Source organism: Stegodyphus dumicola, chromosome 2, assembly GCF_044657685.1.
Source record: "Stegodyphus dumicola isolate Sdum_Otavi_A_Nest chromosome 2, ASM4465768v1".
Taxonomy (NCBI): domain Eukaryota; kingdom Metazoa; phylum Arthropoda; class Arachnida; order Araneae; family Eresidae; genus Stegodyphus; species Stegodyphus dumicola.
Genome location: NC_140769.1, coordinates 17,807,485 through 17,827,932, shown reverse-complemented (window position 1 = coordinate 17,827,932; position 20,448 = coordinate 17,807,485). Strand labels below are relative to the sequence as shown.

At 30.0% G+C, this 20,448-nt stretch overlaps 1 protein-coding gene across 3 annotated transcripts in view; it reads right to left on the bottom strand.

Moving 5' to 3' along the window:
• Positions 1 to 402: 402 nt before the first annotated feature.
• The window catches only part of LOC118204833 (p21-activated protein kinase-interacting protein 1-like), a 51,416-nt gene continuing 31,370 nt past the window's right edge, over positions 403 to 20,448 (bottom strand). The window contains exons 4-10 of one of the 3 annotated variants that reach the window (XM_085810476.1): positions 20,159 to 20,286; positions 19,996 to 20,078; positions 17,017 to 17,079; positions 12,667 to 12,764; positions 10,389 to 10,488; positions 5,070 to 5,182; positions 403 to 494 (exon numbers count right to left, since the gene is read on the bottom strand). In XM_085810476.1, the coding sequence (XP_085666602.1) occupies positions 5,105 to 5,182; positions 10,389 to 10,488; positions 12,667 to 12,764; positions 17,017 to 17,079; positions 19,996 to 20,078; positions 20,159 to 20,286 (550 nt within the window). In that variant the 3' untranslated portion in view covers positions 403 to 494; positions 5,070 to 5,104. Of the gene's footprint in view, positions 495 to 5,069; positions 5,183 to 10,388; positions 10,489 to 11,162; positions 12,238 to 12,666; positions 12,765 to 17,016; positions 17,080 to 19,995; positions 20,079 to 20,158; positions 20,287 to 20,448 lie in introns of those variants that run through there. The other 2 variants (XM_085810475.1, XM_085810477.1) reach the window with 2 other exon arrangements.

Genomic DNA, 20,448 nt, shown 5'->3' with positions numbered 1-20,448 from the left:
ATAAATTGGCATTTCAGTAAATATTATATAGACAATCCATCAGTTTAAGTGGCACAACAAAATATGCTTATCTGCAGACAATAACCCAACTGGGATTTCTTGGTTTCATGTCTCAGTCTAAAGCACATTCCTAATCATACATTCATAGCAGTAAAAGGAAGATAATGATATTTTTTCCAATAAACTGATTTTATCTTAAAATGTTAATTAATGTGAGTGTACTATTTATTTATGGCAAAATATGTATAAGCTCACTGCTTAAAGTTAGGAATATCTTCAGAGCTGACTTTATATAGGAAACTGGCTCACATTTAAGTAGCACACGAGAAGACCATTTATTAAGGAAACTGTGAAGGAAAAAAAAGTTTCTTTTTTAAAGAAATCCAACAGCACATATATAAATATAGGAGGATTATCAATATTTTTATTTACAAAAATGTACAGAAAAGCAGCTTTTACAAGGAATGTCCTATGATGCTTTTGAGAAATTCCATCTAAAAAAGAAAATGTATACATGAGCTTATGCATAAACTTTGTAAATAAATTTAAGTGTACTCTCACAATGCTATTATTTTATACAGTAAATGTAAAGTCTACAATTATGAAGTCCTGAAAACTATACTAAATTGGTAGCTATACATATTTTTGTAAAATTTGATAATGGATATATTTATTAATAGGGATGAATAAAAACAGCAGGTACACTACAAATGTATTTAATACACAAAAACATAAAATAATTAGGAAGTCAAAATATAATACATTACAGAATTTAAAATGTTCTTAGAGTTGTTGTAATAGAAAGTAGTTAACAAATATTTAAATTTGTTTATTTAAGCTAAAAGGAAATATATAATACAGTACAAAGTCTGAAATCCAGACGTCCGTTATCCGGAATGATCTAAAATTCAGACTTCAAAACCACCAACAACGTATTTCTCATAGACTTTACGCATGCGCACTTGATTCACCCCCCTCCGTGCATAATAAAATATCTGGAGAGTACCAATTTTTAATTTTACTTTGACACTAAATAAAATACCTTGTTATTGACAAAACAATCATTTTAGCATAATTTGTACCATGGCTCTGATGCTGGGTATCTGCTTGGCACACATCTCAAACTGAAACATTCCACATAGATACATCGTTGATCTGATGCCGACCCGGAGAATTATTATTTATTATACTTTCCTTTTATCACCGCATGTTTATCAAAACTGTTAAATAAATCGATATCATATGAAGAAGTAAGTCGAAAAATAAGAAACGTATCTTTTCACATTTTTTATTCAAACTTAACAACACGTGCACAACATTACAATGGCATCCATAGCTCGCACACAGAGAGAGAGACAGAGAGAGAGAACTTGGTGTTGCCAATGGTAAAGATAAATGTACCAAACTAACAAAAACATGACAACTTGAGTAATGACTCATGTAGCGATTTGATGATGATAGCTGCTAATTTTAAAGATTTTCAGATATCGCAAAACAAAGGTGAAATTTTCCATTTACAGGATTTTGTTAAGAAATCTGGAGAAGCTGTAATAAATGAAGATGATATAAAAGAAGTTTTTCATTGTGATGACAATGCTTCTCACTCATCAATCAATTAATGAATGGCGAAACCTGTAATATGGTTCTAAATACCACTACCGATAGTAAAGAAAGTGACAGAGAAGTAACTGAAAATGAGAAAATTTTGATTGACAAGTTATTCGGAATTCTTGAAACAGCAGTTACAGAACTTCAACACTGTAACTAAAGAAGAGATTATTTATGTCTGTTTATAGAATTAAAGAGAAAGTATTAACACAAAAAATGAAGGAACTTAAACAACTTACATTGAAAAAAATATTTAATAAGGTAAACAAATAAATACATTTTTTGTTGTAAATTTTGATAGCCTTTAGATCATAAACACTTCATTATTTCATAAATCACAATTTCATATTTTTAATTTTATAATTTCTACATGCCATCTTACTAGATTTAAACATTAATTAATATCTGGTAAAATCCCAAATCCGGAATCGCTGAAGTCCTGACAAGTCCGGATTTCGGACTTTGTACTGTATTGAGTTTCTCATGTCTACAGTCAGTTTCATTATTGTAAAAAAGTATAAACAGAAAAATAAAAACAGTAAAGTGATTAAAAATGCGAATAAATAGTAAAATATATGACAAAATCAAAAGTTTTAATTCATAAAATATAAGACATATTGAAATTTTTACAGTGTAATTGTGAATGCGTTAATGCTGAGCAAAATACTCAATTCTGGGAAATTGCTATTTTCCTCATATCATTCCTACATTCATACATATGCAATCATGTTTTGAATAAAAGATTTTGAGGATACGTATTTTTGTTTACATGTATTAATTATTTTTTAAAAAAAATATACTATGCGTCATAAATAAAAAAAAAAAAAAAAAAAAAAAAAAAAAAAAAAAAAAAAAAAAATCTTAAAAAAGAATATTTATAATTTGTCTATCATCTTAACTAATTAGTTTAATTTTTAGTTCAAAATGCTTTACAGTGGTACCTCAGTATATACCATTAATCTGCTCCAGATTCTTAGACATACATCAAATGAATTTTTCCAATAAAAATACAGAAAAAATAGTTAATCTATTCTTATAAAATCTCTGACTGTTATTATTATAAACACTGTTTAATATTACAATATGGGGGCAGTGGGTGACATACATACTGTACATATATGAAGTACAACAAATGATACAAAATGTTTTTCTGCTATCCAGATCTAAAGCAATTTTTCCACATCTCTGATCTTTTGGTAATTGATTTCAACCCCCTTTGCAATGTTAGCAGATTTAACTGCATCTTTGTTTTCCACAATTGTAGACACCTTTGTACTTGCTCTATGCTCTGCAATAGGCAAGTTTCAGATTCTTAATTTCAACAATCTCTCTATAATTCCAGGGTGATCCTAACAATTTTTTTTTATTGATTTACTCTTCTCAGTTTTCCTAAAATTCACTGTTGATGAATTTACAAAACATTTACGCAGAAAAACACAAAATCACTTGAAAATTCAAAGCTATAGCGAAAGGTTGTTTAACGAATACAGTCAAAAGTCGTTAATTCGGACACCCATAATCCGGAATGATCTATAATTCGGATCTATAATTCAAAGCTACAAACTTTCTTTTTGCAGACTGTTAGAGCAATTTTATAAAAGTAAGCTTGAACTTTCGATTATGTCAAATAGAATTTCCGATACATATTTACTAATATGTAAAGGATATACAAAGCGAAAGTATCTTTCGGAGTCCATTAAACAAAAAGTGGAATTGCTGCAAAAAATGGATAAAGGCATATCCTTTGTTTATCTAAACTTTAACGTTTGTTTATCTAAACTTTGTTTATCTTTAACGCCCCGGTGGCGTGCAATGAATTGGAAGTTGATCTGTCAGCACTATCCTTATCTTAAGGGCAGATGTTTTTATTTTATTTGGCTTATAATTGCTTACTCAATGTAGTATTTCATCTCGTCTTTGATATGATTTAAATCAAATGCCTCGTCATTATAATTCGCTTCCGATAGGGAAGAAAGTAACAGAGGTTATTGAAAACGAAAAAATTTCGATTGACAAATTAGTCGGTATTCTCGACACAGCAATTATAGGACTTGAACAGCGGAACTTTGTAATTGAACAAGAAATTATGTCTGTTTATAGAATTAAAGAGAATGTATTATCACATAAAAAACGAAGCAACTTAAACAACTTACATTGAAAGAAATGTTTAATAAAGTAAACAAATAAATATTAAGCTTTTTTTTTGTAAATTTTGATACCCTTTAGATCATAATTGTTCTTTATTTCGTAAATTACGGTTTTATATTTTTAATTTTATAATTTCTGCATGCCATTTTACCAGATTTAAACTGATGATCTATAATCCGGAATCACCGAAGTCCCGACGAGTCCGGATTAACGACTTTTGACTGTAGTAGCAAAAACAGCACTGATACTCATGGGCAATTGTAGCATTGTCTGGAAAGAGGTTAGCAAGCATAACACGTGCAGCCGTGACTCATTAAATTTGACTCGTATTCTAAAGAAATATCACATACCAAGGAAAAAATTTTGCATCCAAACAAGATCTGTACAAATCTAGGCACATTTCAAAGCAGACATATACTGAGATACCACAGTATTGTAATTTTTAACTCAGAGATATCCAGGGATTGAGTCGCTGCCATAAAACTATCTACCTTATTTTGTAAAACATTATAATTGAAGGCACATGTCTACGATTAATATTTAAGGAAATAATAGCTTGTACCACATTTTTTTTTTTAATACCTGGTTTTTAACAGTAATGTAAATCCTGAACTTGCACTATATATTGTTGCTCGATACAGATTTGTAGCAAACTCTTTAAATAAGTAGGGCATGTGAAAAGGAAAACTTGAAATTTTATTTCAACTTGATTCAAAATGAAGAATAACATTTCTTACAGAAAAAAATAAACATCTTTCAACAGCTCAAGGAGAATTAAAGATAAGCAAAAATCCTTAACATGCACAGATAGCAGAATTCCTCACACAGCAAAGTTTAAAACAGTAATCACTGAAAAAGCCCAACAGTATAAAATGCAAAACCAACTGGTTCTCAGCCTCATATTCATGTCATTGTTTAGGGCAAAGGACATTTCAGGGACTTTCCAGAAAAATGAACTGGATGAAAATTAAATGCAGAACAAAATATTATAAGAAAATATATACAAACATAATAAATGGCTATGAATAAAAAAATGAAAGAAAATATACAACAAACAAACAGGAAATCCTAATAAAAAATACATTCACGAAGAAATAACTAAGTAAAAATAAACAAATTACACACAGACCACAAAGAAGGGTGAGGAATTAAATTACACACATAACTACAGATATTTACTGTATTTCTACTCAACTTTGTTTTATTTACTTTGTTGTCCAAAAACCGAGAACAGAAAATTATGTGAATAACAAATAATATAACAACATATAACAACAAATTCTTTAAAAATATTTTAATAAAAATATGCACACCTACTTCAAATAAAAAATGAACATGTATCCAATTTTCATTTCAATAATACTGTTAAGCAAGTTGGCCGACTTCCAGTGTTGACTTTCGCTATCTTCTGTGCTTTAATTTCAGACTAAAAAAGGGACTAAAATTTTAAAACAGAGCATATCACATAAGTTCATTTATAAGAACTTTAAATAAATACTTTTATATAAATCATATGCTGCAATACATTCAATTTCTGATAACTTTCAGTTTCTGTGAACTATTTCAAAAAGTTCACAGAAAAATCATGACACATTTGGGAAACTTTAGATTCTTGAATTTGGCAGCTAAAGGAAACTGTCTACTCTTTATTAAAATTAATGAAGTGACATCATCTGAGATAACATATTTTGTATTGTAGTGCAAACAAAGTTAAAGATTTTTTTTTACCAGTGTCATATCATATTTTAAATTATGGGCACCAGACAAAGAGCCTTGGGTTTGTTTTAATTATCAGAAACAGTTACGAGGTGTATTCGGAAACTAAGTACCACTTTGGAAAAAAAAAAAAAAAAAAAAAGTAAAAAAATTTTTTCGAATCCAATTTTATTTTTACATGAAAATACATGTCTTAAACTATTTTTCAACATACTTTCTGCCAATGATCAAACACTTGTCATAGCGGGTGACCAGTTTTTGTATACCATCGTCAAAGAAACTTCCTGCCAGTTTCGATAACCACGACTCCACAGCATTTTTCGTGTCATCGTCAGATCCAAAGCGCTTGCCACCAAGCTCGCGCTTCATGGGCAGGAACAAGTGATAGTTGGACAGCGCCAAGTCCGGGCTGTACGGCGGGTGATCGAACTGCTCTCAATGAAACTGTCGAATTAACGATTGAGTGACACCAGCAGTATGGGGCCGAGCACTGTCATGGAGCAACACAATTCCTTTACTGAGGATTCCTCAGTTTTGTTTGTTTTGAATGGCCTGCCTTAGTTTTGTTAAAGTCTCACAATATCATACTGCATTAATGGTTTCACCTCTGGGAAGAAATTCAGTAAGCAAAACGCCTTTCCTATCCCAGAAGACAGTGCACATGATTTTTTGTGATGACATTGTCACTTTGAACTTTTGTTTTTTCGGAGAATGAGTGTGTCTCCACTCCATCGATTGTTGTTTCGATTCGGGTGTGAAATGACACACCCAAGTTTCATCACCTGTCACAATTTGGTTTAAAAAGTTTTCTCTTTCATCACTGTACCACGTGAGAAATGTCAGGGCACTACCAAGTCGCTTTGTTTTGTGAACATCGGTGAGCATTTTTGGAACCCATCGGGAACACAGTTTGTGATAATTCAAGTGGTCAGACACAATTTCGAACAAAACAGTATGTGAAATTTGTGGAAATGCCTCTGAAAGAGTTGTCATTGTGAAGCGTCTGTTCTCATGAATTGCTTCATCAACTTTCCTTACCAAATCATCGGTGACAACAGAAGGCCGACCACTTCGAGCCTCAGCGTGGACATTTGTTCGACCTGCATTAAACATTCTTACCCACTTTCTCACCATTCCATCACTTATCGCGTATTCACCGTAAACTTCTGTCACTTGACGATAAATTTCGGCCTGTTTAACATTCTTCGCGTTCAAAAATTTAATCACGGCATGAATCTCACAGTCAGCGGGAGAACTAATTGTCTTAAACATTTTGAATGTGCACAGCAAACTGAAAACACAACATAGAGCAACCAAAATGGTGACAATTGAAAGTCAGTGAACAAGAAAGACTAGTGCGCATGCGCGGGACGCCTACCACAGCGCTGCGACGGTGCTAGAATGAACGGTACTTAGTTTCCGAATACGCTACGTATTTGTCATTCCATAGGCACCTTACATGTCATATTGTGATGTTGTTACTCGCTTTTACCAATCTGATATGGCAGGTGTTAATATTTTCAGACAATTCAAGCAATCACAAATGATGTCTATGATAGAGGATAATAATAAATGATGTCTATATGATATTACATTTATGATAATCATAAATGATGTCAATACCAAAAGAGGCATTTTCCAGTGCTTCTAGGAATAATGGAAACTTCAAGCATGTGTGTATTCTGGATCCTACTTTGAGAGTGAATGGGTAATAATTATTTTACAATTAAAATAAAAATTCTTTACAGGCGCTTTTCACAAACATTTCATCATTAAAAAAAATCTGGCAACTTTTGTTTTTTGGATATAGGATAGATATGGGGGTCACAATGGCGATTTTTGGGAAGAAAGGTGGTACTAAAGTAAAGTGACCACATTTTCATCAAGACAAAACAGGACAAATGGAATGAAATGAAAATTGTAATTTAGTTATGAAAGCAGACCAATAATACAAAAAAATGTACTTTATTGTATGCATTTATTTACTTATCTATAAATATACAAAAATATATTTATTATTAACTATTGGTAACTATAAAAATATTTGTAAAAACTATAATTTGAATTACGTTTTTTAATTAATTAAAAAAAAATTATGGTTTTCTTTCATGGTCATATTTTTTATCTGAGTGAATACTTTGCAACAGATTCGGATCATTTATTAAAATGTCATGAAATTTCTCAAATGAACTGTCAAATTATATTTTAAGCTTAATACACATTTTAAGGTTTTAATGTTCAACTGTGTTTTTTCAATTGTCCATATTTTATTGATACTAGAAAAAAACACGTTCTATTGCTGCATTTGTTCCTGGATGGGAGAATGCATGTTCTACAATTTTCAAAATATTTTCATAAGGAATATTATTCTGTTTAAAATGAAGGAGTAACTCCATCCATTTTTTGTCTGTTTCCACATTTGCAGACAACGGACATCTAATTTTTTCTTCAGTAACGTATATTTTTTAAAATGACACCTCATCAAAAAGATCATTTTTGCAAATATTACTTTTCGGAAAATGGTTACTAATATATTAAAAAGATTTTTCCACATATTCCCATAAAATCTTTTTTAATATCATCCAATGAAAATTTTTAATATCCTCGAATTGAACTGTCTGTTCTTCAAGATATTCCAACAAGTTATTATAAAAATTTCTGACTTCTTTCGGAAAATCAGGTCGTTTAATGACACCTTGTTCTTCCAACCTAGTGATGTCCTTTCGAATAACTAAAGGAACATAATCGTTATCATTTCTTTCTCACAATTTTGTTTTTAAATTATTGATTTCATTTGACACATCCATAATTGAAATTTTGTCCTCTTCAATAATTTTCACAGCATTGTGAAATAATGTACCTTGGTTGTGGATGAACTGATGCCAAATTTGTGATGTGTCATTTTCAATAAAGAGCTGCAATATTCTTGGACATTTATCTTGTGATAAAAACTATAATTTTAATGGTTCGTATATTTTTAAAATATTTTCTACAGCTGGTAAAAGAGCTAGCCATTGTGTTTTGCTGTAACCAATAACTCTTTTATATTCGATTTCTGTGCTTTCACAAAAATCCTTCAAACTTTCAACACGTACAGTGTATATATATAAAAATACAAATAAATTTTTGCATTAATCTTTTCAAGATCCACTGGAAGTCAGATGCTGTTTGAATAGTACTGTGTAGAATGTGCGCTGCACAAGCTACCCCAACAATTTATTGGTTCAAATGTTCGTTAAGTTTTGTAAAAATGTTGTTGATGCCTCTTCTATTTTTCCGCAAAAATTTGCATTAATGTTATCCTCACAATAGGCAATAATTTTATTGTTCAAATTATTATTTTTTAAAATAGTACTTATTGAGTCAAAAATTATTTGTGAAGTTTCACCCGGCAATGAAACAAAATCTAATATTCTAATTTTAATTCCTGTTTCTGGATCAAAAAGTCTAACAGTTGTGGGAAATAATATTAAATCTTTGTGGTTGGAAGCATCATAATATATGGATATAAGTGTGCATTTAATCTAATTATTTCTGCAATTGTGAAAACGAATATAGTGAAAAAACATTACAAATAATTGCTTTGGTTTTTGTCCTTGCACATGCAAATTTTTGTCATACAATGTTTTGATCATTTGTGACATACAATAAATTGATCTGAATTTGATTGTGGTTTACAGTGTGGAAAGCAAATAGCCCTTCAGCTAATGCTAGCTGTTCCTCCATTAACAATACATATTCCTTGATGAGACGTAACGTTAATGATCGAACACCACCGAGTAAATCTAATTCATTACATCGCCTAATTTAGTTTACTCTGCATGCAATTTATGTGTTTTTTTGTTTATGTATGTTATTTTTTATTTCTTTATATTTAAGTTTCTTTATAATTAATAAATTATATTATGTTCTTTATAATTAATAAATAATAGGTAATATATTTTTACAGTACATTTAAAATAAGAAATGCAGATATTTTCTAAAAAGGCGGGACATTTTTAAAAATCGGTGAGATGCGGGACAGTCCTCCAAAAAGCGGGACTGCCCCGCCAAAATCGGAACTTGAGGTCACTTTATACTAAAGTAAATTCAGCAGAGATCACGATTCTCTAACAGGAATTTGAGGATGGATGAAATATTGTTTTTAACATCAACTTACCAGAGAGACAAAAATTACAGCTACTCAAAAGAATATTTTTTAGCTTTGAATACATTAGTGGATTGGAGGAGGTTTTTTAATGAAACCATTTTAGATTATACAGAGTTAACATTGGAAAAAATAGGTGGTATTATGAAGTGGAAATAAATGAAAGTAAATTTGGAAAATGTAGATATATAAGGTGTGAGGCATGTAGTTGAGAGGCAGCAGGCTTTCAAGGAGTTAAGAGAGAACTTGGTTAGCTGTTTTTGGTATTAGTTCACAACAAGAATGATAGCACATTACTAGACATTATTAAGAAGTATATTAAGCCATGAACTCCAGGTTATTCAAACAGTCAAAAAAGCTTTGACTGCTTAAGGTTTGCTGAAGGTTTTGATCATTTAAAGGTTATTCACAACACAAATTTTGTTGAATCAGATACAAGATGCCATACAAATATAATAATGAAGCATATGTAAGTGAGTACGTGAAGCACATGAAATGCTCCTTGTCAACAGATTTGCACTGACAAACAGATTTAAAATTTTAATAGGCCTTCCACATTTTCACAAAATCCTGATGGTTTAACAAAAAAAATTTCAAGAAATTATAAGGGATGTAAATTGGGAAGAATTAAGACTTTCTTTGTAAATGTATCAGCAATTTTTTAGTTTTCCTTAATTGCCAGTATTTCACAATTAAAAATAATTAAAGGTTATAAAGCCCAGATATATTTCAACACTAATTAATAAATACTGAAAAGATATAAACTCACCTCAGATACATCCAAGTACCATACTTTTATGTATCCATCACTAGAAGTACTAACTAAAAATGTTTCTGAATTTACAGAAACACATTCTAATGCTTTAACTCTAAAATAAAAACAATATATAAAATTTATATACTATATATAATTTACATTAAAAATATAAAAAATCCTGCAATGTAAATTAAAAATTACATGCTAGATTTGATTAAATTTTACATGTGATTACATAATAGATAACATAAAATAACTAATCACTTTTTAACTAACAGGTAAAACTGATTAATTATTTTATGCAATTATGATAAGAATGACAACATACATAACTTTCATTGTTTTAAATGTCTTCTACATTTAGGGGGTGAAACATTTTAAAATAGGGGAAAAAGTAATAAAGGGGAGTTTGTTTTGGTATAAAATACATCTATACATTTAGAAAGCTGTACTTTTATAGAACTTTATACAGCTTTTATAAAAAGCATCTATACATTTAGAAAGCTGTATATATGTTAAATGAGTAAATTTATTAGTAAGCGACTATTTTAAAAGTCCACTCCTTGAATCTTGTTGCAAAATCATATATAATGAAAGAGGAATTCAGCATTTAAAGCTATATTTCTATTTATATTAAAAAGGAAATTTATTAATAAACTTAACAAAAATTAAAAAATACCCCAAATATTTTTCTAACTTAAATATGAATACCAGCATTTTTTGAATTTTTATTTAAATACAAAATCTAAACACCAAGAGTGAAATTTTTTTATTTATATTAACACTGGTTTCTATAACAAGAAAGACAGTAAAGTATTTAGCAGCTGTGATTTTATAAAAAATGAAATAAAATTTTTATAATATCCAAAAAATAAAAATATTATCAAATGTAAAAATCTCTGATATAAATATTTTTACATTTTTGGTAGCATAATTAAAAAAAATTCTTAATGTAGAAATAATTTAAAATTTAAAAGTTTATGACCCTGATAATTTTACAGACTGCAATAACAGTTGTTATCTATCATATTATTATATACAGGTATTACTTAACAAAAGATTTAAGAACATCCATTTGCAAAATTCAGGTGTACAGATAATTAAATTGAATCGAGAGAGCTAAACATGTATAGCTGATCCAGTCATACTTCATCACGTGCACACTAGATAGCAACACAATTAGTTCCTGAAATCATAACACCATCACAAAGATTACAATTAAAAAATAATTCTCTTTTAAAAAAATTAGTGCATTTAGTATTAAAATTTATTATTATTATTTTTTTATACTAAAATTCTACATTTCAATGAAATGTTAATAAGCAATGCAGGAAAAAAATACGTTTTTACACACAATTATAATAATTCATATTGCAGAAGATGTGGAATTACACAGAATGTCTGTAAAAAGGTGGAGTAATTAAGAGTTTATTTGAGTGTGCTATAAAATTAATAACTACTGTTCATACAATAAAGAAAACCGACTGGCTAAAACTAAAACTTATGTTTTGCAGTTGCTCACTAAATTTAATTATGCAGATCATAATAAGCACTGAAAATTATTTCATTCATTTTTGAATATTAGTACAAATTTTTCATTCAAATGTACAAAACATTTAATGGTTAAAGCATAATGAACATTTGTCAGCTGGACATTTTTGCACTACAAGGCCCAGATAAAAAGTCTTTCTTCAAGCAGTAATGAAACACTCACATAACATTTCCTATTATGAAAAGTTTTGTTAAGGTTATAAAACATGCAGCCACATTTTAATATATTCTATAACAGGAGTTCTGAGACTTTTTTTGCGCCACGCACCCCTTTTAACATTGCTAGAAGATGATTCCCTCCTCATTCTTTCTAAAGTTTGAAAAATAAATAAATAAATTAGATATACATACCTAGATTTATATGATTTTTCAATGCATTTTATAAATTAAACAACAAAAAGTGTAGAAAATGTTAATAAATACCAAAATGTGAATAACAGTACATTTTATATTCATAAACTAAAACTAAATACTTAATAGATAAATAAAAGGCTGACTGCATTCCTTCCCTTCACCCCTGGTTAAGAAACCCTGCTCTAGAACATTATTTTCCAACTGCTCTCAAATTCCAGATTATATACAGGTATTACTCAAATTCCAAACTGAATTTTTAATTTTATGCTTCTTTGCTGTACTCAATACCAGTTGATTATTCTAATTTTCAGAAACTTGTAGACTTCAGATAAAGGTTTCTGTAAATGTCTTACTATTTAAATGGTATCTGAATATATACAATTACCTGCTCTTATGAGCATTGAATGTATGAATTAATTCTCCAGATTTCACATCATAAAAACGGATATCCTCGCTTTCTCCTCCCACGGCAATTATTTCATCCTAGAAAAGCATAAAAACATTTTAACATAAGAAACTTGAAATACAGTATTGAATATAATATAAACAAGCTCTAATACAAAGTCCGAAATTTGTAATGATTTAATATCTGTCCTCTAGACCCCCCCCCCCAAAAAAAAAAAAAAAAAAAAACCACACACTCACACTTCTTACAAACATTAGGAATGGTGAATATAACTACAAAGAGGCAGCAGGTGTGGAAAAAATATGATTTTTCTCCGCACTAACTGAGATTTCTGGATGTTATTTTTCACACTTCTGCTCGCTGGGGAATCACCGCTGTGGTCAATAACAGTGCATTGATTGAGGATGGCCAGAATAAAACTTTCAGCCCTTGTGTGGTTGTAGGGGGTGATGTCTCTGATGCAATCTCTGCAGCTTCATACCTCCCTAAAAATAGGAAAATTTATAGACAGCAACAAATGCCTTTCCTAATTGCCAAAGTCCTGATGATTCTGTATCTCAGACTGTACCGTATTGGCTATAATCAACAGATTTTCACATCTCAGACTTTTCAATATTTTCTGTCTGTCGCATAATTCCATGCTCTATGATACATATACACACAATTACATAATCTCCCAAATCATATAATTGATTAGAAGACACTTTTTTAAAAAAATTATTACTCTAAGAAAAAATATAGATGCACACAGCCATGTTTTCATTTTGCATCATCTGCTTGCCACAGAGGCCAATGAGTTAATGTTCATTGACAGGTTAGAGGGAGGTTCTTGATATTTAAAAATGCTTCAGGAAGCAACACACCCTTCTCTTGAATGACTTTTACAAAGTATAGACTGGATAGATCATTAATAATTAATTGAATTATTTATTATGATATAAGAAAAAATAATTTTTTGCAATTAACAAAATATTCGAACGTGTTCAGATACACAACATTGGACGGTAAGTAAATCAGTGTGATTATTTAGGAAAGTACTGAATTTTAATTGAACCTTCTGTAGCATGCAATACTGAACTAAATTTACTGGCTCCCAAGTGTTCATACACTTATGAGTTTAAATGAAATATTGCTTTATTCACTAATAAAAAATAATATTTGAGAATGAGAATATTTTAATAATGAATTTCTTTTAGCAAATATGCTTTAGTTATTTTATGAACATAGCAAATTTTTTTTGGGGGGGCGGGGAATAATCAAAAAATAACACAGAAGTTACTTCACAAAAGTCTTCGCACACGTTAAAAAAATCTGCACATAATAGTAAACATTACAATATTTTTGTTAGTTAGTATTTTATGGGATATCTTGCAGCATTTATGACAGCTTTCACACATATAGGCATAGAGGTCACCAGCTTTTTTTTTTTTTTTTTTTCCCCGGTAATATCTGCATCAATGTTCCTACATTATTCTAGTTTTTAGTTTGTTTTTATGTTGTGTCTTCATACTCTAATTCTCTCTAAACACATTTTATCGAGTTTTAATCTAGTAACTGAGGTGGTGTTTTCAGAACTTGTGGACATTATAGACACACCAGAGGTGAATAATAAGGGCCGTGTGCTTAGGATCATTATCCTGGCAAAAAATATAGTTGTTTCCAATACCTAAATTTTAGGTGGATAATTTTAGATTGCATTTTAAAATATTTAAATAAAGAGCATAGTTCATTATGCCATCAATAAATACTCAATAACCTAATCCTGATGCTGACATGTACCTCCACACAAGGACTCCTTTACTGCCATGCTTTACTGTTTCAACCAAGCTCTTGGGATTATGTTCCTCATTTTTATAATTATATATCCATCAGAACAAAAAATGTTAAATTTGGTTTCATCTGCAAATAAAAAATGGTTCCAATATGCTTTGGGCTTATTTACCATTGATTTTGAAAATGAAAGAATAAGCTTTCTATTTTCTGTACTCGCAAAAATTTTTCTTCGAGCAGAGCGTCCATGTAATCCAGCTGATCTGAGTACTTTTTGAATTTCAGGTGAAACTGAGAAAATTTTTCAGTAAATTCGATAGAAATTCAATAGTTTACAGAACTCAAATGTGGATTTTTCACAAATTTTCTAACTATAAATATCTAATCACCTTGAGTTAACTTTGCCGGATAACCTCTTCTTACTTTATTTTTGATCTAATTATCTTCTTTAAAGCATTTTATTACATACTGCACCATACAATTGGATAAATTTAACATTTTAGCGATATTTAGATCGATTTTCCCCCTTATGATAAAAAATTAATACTTTTCGAATGATACTGTAGTTTCATCCCAACTATGACCCATTTTTAAACTTTAAATAAAATACAACAAAGTAAGCAAGCAAAGAATAAAGCCAGGCAAGTTTTTAAACATCATCCAAATGCAAAAATTAAAAAAAAAAGTGGCAGATGATAACTTTATTTATGAAATTAAAAAAAAATGTTTCAGGTACAATCACTTTTGAGGCGTGTTTTACCTATGCTTCCTTATATTTTTCAGTTTTAGAAAAAGAAAATAAATCAGAATTAAAACAACGAAAAAAAATTCAGCTTCATTCAAAATCATATGGAGATCATATGAAAAAATATTGGGCTTTGTATTCAAATTCAGTTCTGGGCTACAACACGTTTGTATATTTCTATGAGAAGGTCCATAGTGATGAAACTAAAAAATGTTCAAGCCACTCTCCCTCAGCAACAGAGAAGGCTACACAGGAGTCACAAACTACTGTATTTATTTGATTAAGAGCTGATATTGATTGAAGGCAACCCAGAGAAATCAACAATGAAAATAAAAATAAATTTAATTAAAAAATTAATTTACACTATTTAATTGTTTAGTTGTTGTCATATGATGTACCAAAGTTGTTGTTTTTGTCTCTGTATAAAGCATCATCTTCTGTGCCCTCAACTGTACTCGAGACTTTTGATTACATCAGGAAAGGGTGTGACTACTTTACTACCATATTGATACCAATTCTGAGATACTTTTGGCCTCCTCCCCCCTTCACAAAAAGGTCTGGCTTACAATCAGATAAATAGAATATTGAAATTACTATAAAACATATAATTTATTAGGATATGAATAACACTGACTAAAACAGCTGATCATTGCATAGAAGTTTCATGTTACTCAACCAGATGGTAGACGATATATCAGTATTTAACTCATCATTCATGGTCAGCAGAAAATTAGGAAAAATACATGTGGATCAGCAAATCAAGTTCCAAAATTTTCCAGATAAATAAAATATTCTTGAGTATAGAATGCCTTTTTTTTTTTTTTTTTTACTAACTGTGAAGTCTATGATCTGAGCTTTCTGCTGGAAATGCCTCAGTTGTTTAATAACTTTATATTCATTTACAAGCTCTGGATGGAATACTACATTCTACACTGAAATTTCTCAAAGTGGACAAAAACATTTCAAGCATTAACCATATAAAAATCTGAATGGAAGTTGCAGACTTGAAGGGAGCAGCAAAATGATTTTATAATAATAATATTATAACATAACCATAGCTACTACTACGCTTTTCAGAGAAAGAAATGTGAATTGTTTCCTGACCAGTAGTGTAGTATTTTCATTAAATAAATGCAGTATTTTCCCTTGTGCCAATGGCTCTTGGTTGCACTCCAAATTTATATCTTTATTTAAAGTTACATACTTCATCTCAGGTTCTCAGAGTGGAGATAATAACGAGCCAAATATTCAAAACCATGTTCTTGGAAGCTGATTATTGTTTTGTTGCCTGGATATATTAACTAAAAAACATGTTATGCATTAAATATATTAAAATTACATATATTTAGCTTTCCAACAAAGTAAAAATTAAGCTATTAATGTTTCATCTTTTCCCACAGGCAGTTTTGAGGGAAGAGAAGCACTTGGAGGTAATCTTATACACCAACACATATTTCAGTTCAAGTATATAGAGTGAATAAAAACGAGCCCAATGTTATGGAAAAAACCTAAATGATAACTTATAACTATGACTGTCATTTTTTACTGACAGTACCTTACATAAATTCAAAGCTGATCAAATTCTTTATGGCCAGCCATCAACACAGGTATATTGACACATTAATTATATAAAACATTTTAGCACTTTGCCTTAGAAGTTACAGATAAATTTCAAAATTGTGTGTACAAAATGTACTTCTTCTTCCTAAAAGCAACAAAAATTTTGATGATATAATGAAATTTAGCATTTTATAATCAATTTTAGTACATTGATATGCAGTTTATTTGAATAATAAATATGAGCACAATCTTACCTTTATAAAGGTTAAGTCACATATTTTCTGTTTGAAGTCGATAGTCTGCACTACAGCAGCACTCTGCACAAAAAATAAAAATCTAATTATATGCAAAATAAAACTAATGCAAGTGATATATGTAGCACATAAATGAAAAATAAAAATGGGTAATAAGAAAAATGTTTTATAATATTAATGCAGATACTATAAACTGACTCCAAGGAAACCAACAAATGCCATAGATCTATGCCAATTATCAATGGTTTCTTACAGGTAGTTTTACTTGGTGAATCATTCTTTCATAGTTCCAGATTAAACAAATATTCACTACAAACTTAAAATATCACTATATAAAGTAATTAAAAAAAGATTAAAATTACTTTGCATATTTAGTCTAAAGAAACTATTTATGATAGAACACGAAAGTTTTAAATGAACAGAAGGAATATCAAAGTTTATTATGCAAAGCAGTCAGCTGGAAGTTGCTACTGTATATAAAATTCAGGTGCAAAAGCAATGATATTTATTGCTTTTAAATTATAAAATGAATTTTTATCACATACAGATTTTGTTAAAACTTCATCACTAATCATCATCATGCCTACTTTCATTACGTTGTCACTCACAGGGATTGACAGTACCTCAAACTTTGAGTACATTTTAATTATATGATGGTGGATTTTATTTTTTATAAGCATATTTTATTAAATTAAGAATTTCCTGCTTTAAAGAATCTGAAATTTAACACAAAATCTATTAGACTTATCTGCACCCCTATCAAAAAGTCGTGAATATGGTGACTTAGGAGAGAAGCATTTGTTCAGATACTTCCATATCTGTTTCAATGATATATCAAGAGTTGCCTATTATTTGCATTCTTCTTTTTCCATATAATAAACACAGACCTCTTGTTTTTTGGCACTATTGTTCTCCCAACAAATAGAGAGACTTGTTTTTGCTTAAAAAAAAAAAAAAAAAAAAAAAAAAAAAAAAAAAAAAAAGAGAATTTCATGAGCTTGTCATCATGAACAAACTCAGCACCAAAATCTAAAATGAGAAAGAAAAAAAGAGGTGCTTGATGTTTTTAAGCGAGCCACATTACATTCTATGCAAGCTGAAAACTAAATCCAAGATATCATCAAAAACTGCAGTATATGGTCCACTGCAATGTTAAAACATTGAAATTTTGATAGGAGGGATTACAATCTGCAGTTACACTGCAAAGAATATCTAGAGAAATGGAAATTTGTCTGGGGGATGCTACATGCATACCTGAGTTGCCTTATAAATACTTTTTGATGATATAGTGTACTGCCTCATCAATATTTTTCGGCGACATTTTAGTCGGGGTGTGGATAGTCACAAAGTACCAACTAATGCTTTCGGTTTTATTTGATTATGACAAAATATACAAGGGAGATCCATCTACAAGGAAGCGAAGCCTTTACGATGGACTTTCTAAGGGAGATGAGCTCTTATACGTTACACATGGGAGAAAAACATGAAAATGCCAAAGCAGCCACCTCATTCACTGGGATTTGAACACAGATTAACAACTTGTAATCAGTGAGCTTACTGCTCAGCCACTGGTCGGTCTACCAATTAATGAAACTAATTGATAGCAATGATGGTGTGTTTAACCTGAATGGAGATTTAATAATAGAACATGCAGAGTGAACAATATATAAAAGAAATGATAAACACCATATATTAACATCTTAATGTTGCTTATGTCCATCAGATTAGCATGTCTTCAATTTCTAAGCCTGTTAGTTGAAATGTGGGAAGCTAGATTTTTACCCGTCATGTTCTATGACTGAGGTGAATGGCTCTTGAAATATGGCTGATTTTTTTAACACAATTTTTTGCAAGTAATCAAAAGCTTCTGCCAAACTGCTCTGAACTTGCCTGGTGTTTCCCAGGTACAATTGTCTTCAATCATTACATAAACTAACTTTGAATTTCTTTTGGTTACTTAAAAATGGATACTAGTTAAGACTTTTTAAAAAAATTTTAAAAGCAAACTGAACTTAAAGGAAATGCTCATCAAAGTGAGGCTCATCAGTTGTTAGTTAAAACAGTTATCTTATCATTTTGCCTACATCATCAGTGCTACATTGTCCATTCCCTCTAGGGTACAAATTAGTTCATAAATGTTGAGTTTTTGAGTTTAGGAGACAGTCTTTCGCAGATACTGCTGACCAGTAATACCTCTCTGCTGTTGAACTCATTTATTGACTCATTCATCATATATCTGAATTTGTATCATAAGTATTTAGGCACAAGCCAAAACTTATTTAGGTACATGTTACTTAGTATTTAATACTTTAATATGACCAGAACATTTGTTCTACATTTTGGTCAAGTACAGGCTAGCAAGTTTTTATCACTGTTGTTGAACCATCAGGGTAGCATGTTAATAAACAAGTTAACAACAACAACAAAAAAAAAAAAAAAAAAAAAAAAAATCTTAGTACGTGTTTTCTGTATTTAAAAGGCCTGATAGGTCGTCTTCTTCGTCTTTATGGTTCCAGGAGTTAGCAGTTAAAGCAGAGGTCTAAACATATACAGTAACCAAGTGGATAATACTGTCGAATACTAGTAATTCAGCCAGCGTTACTAGCATTTAGTGACTCCAGCAAACAGACTACAGAAGCATTTTTAAGATTTTTCCATCAATGTGAATATGAGCCAGCTTTCCTTACAAAATCCTTTATTAAAGCATCCCTTATCTATATCTAATCTACCCAATTATAAAATGAGTTTGCAATCTTTTCTGATTTATTATTAACTTAGTAACTAAAAATAAAATGGAATACAATAGAATAAATAAACAAATAAAAAAAAAGTACATATATAAATCCATACACACTTTAGAGCTAAAATCTGAAAAATACTATTTTTCTTCTTACAGCTCATTTAGCTTATTATTTATTTTACTAACATAACAGAATTACTAATAGCAGTTTTAGAATTAAATTCATAAAAAGTATTTACCTCCACAGAGTAGACATCAATTGCATTGCGGAATGCTACCAAAAAATGAGATCCATCAGGAGACCACCGCACTAATTCTGCAACTATAATTCATCTCTTTAACACATTATTATTTAATTTACAAATTTCAAAAACTGAAAAAATTAATAAAAACTATAATTACCTTTCTTAATATTAGTAATATATGCTGATCGTCCCTTGATCAAATTCCATGTTCTCAATGTTTTGTCTTTGGAAACAGACAATGCCAGCTTGCCAGATGGATGAATAGAAATAGAATTGACAGCATATCTAGACAAAATATAGAAAACAATTTTGTTCCAGTGAACCACTTTAAATTTTTTTTATGTTATCTGACAAGATACTTATGGGTTACCTGAAATCTAGAGCTACAGTAGGCACTAAAAATAAAAATCATTTGCAAATAAATGTCTTTCTGCCAATTACAAGCAC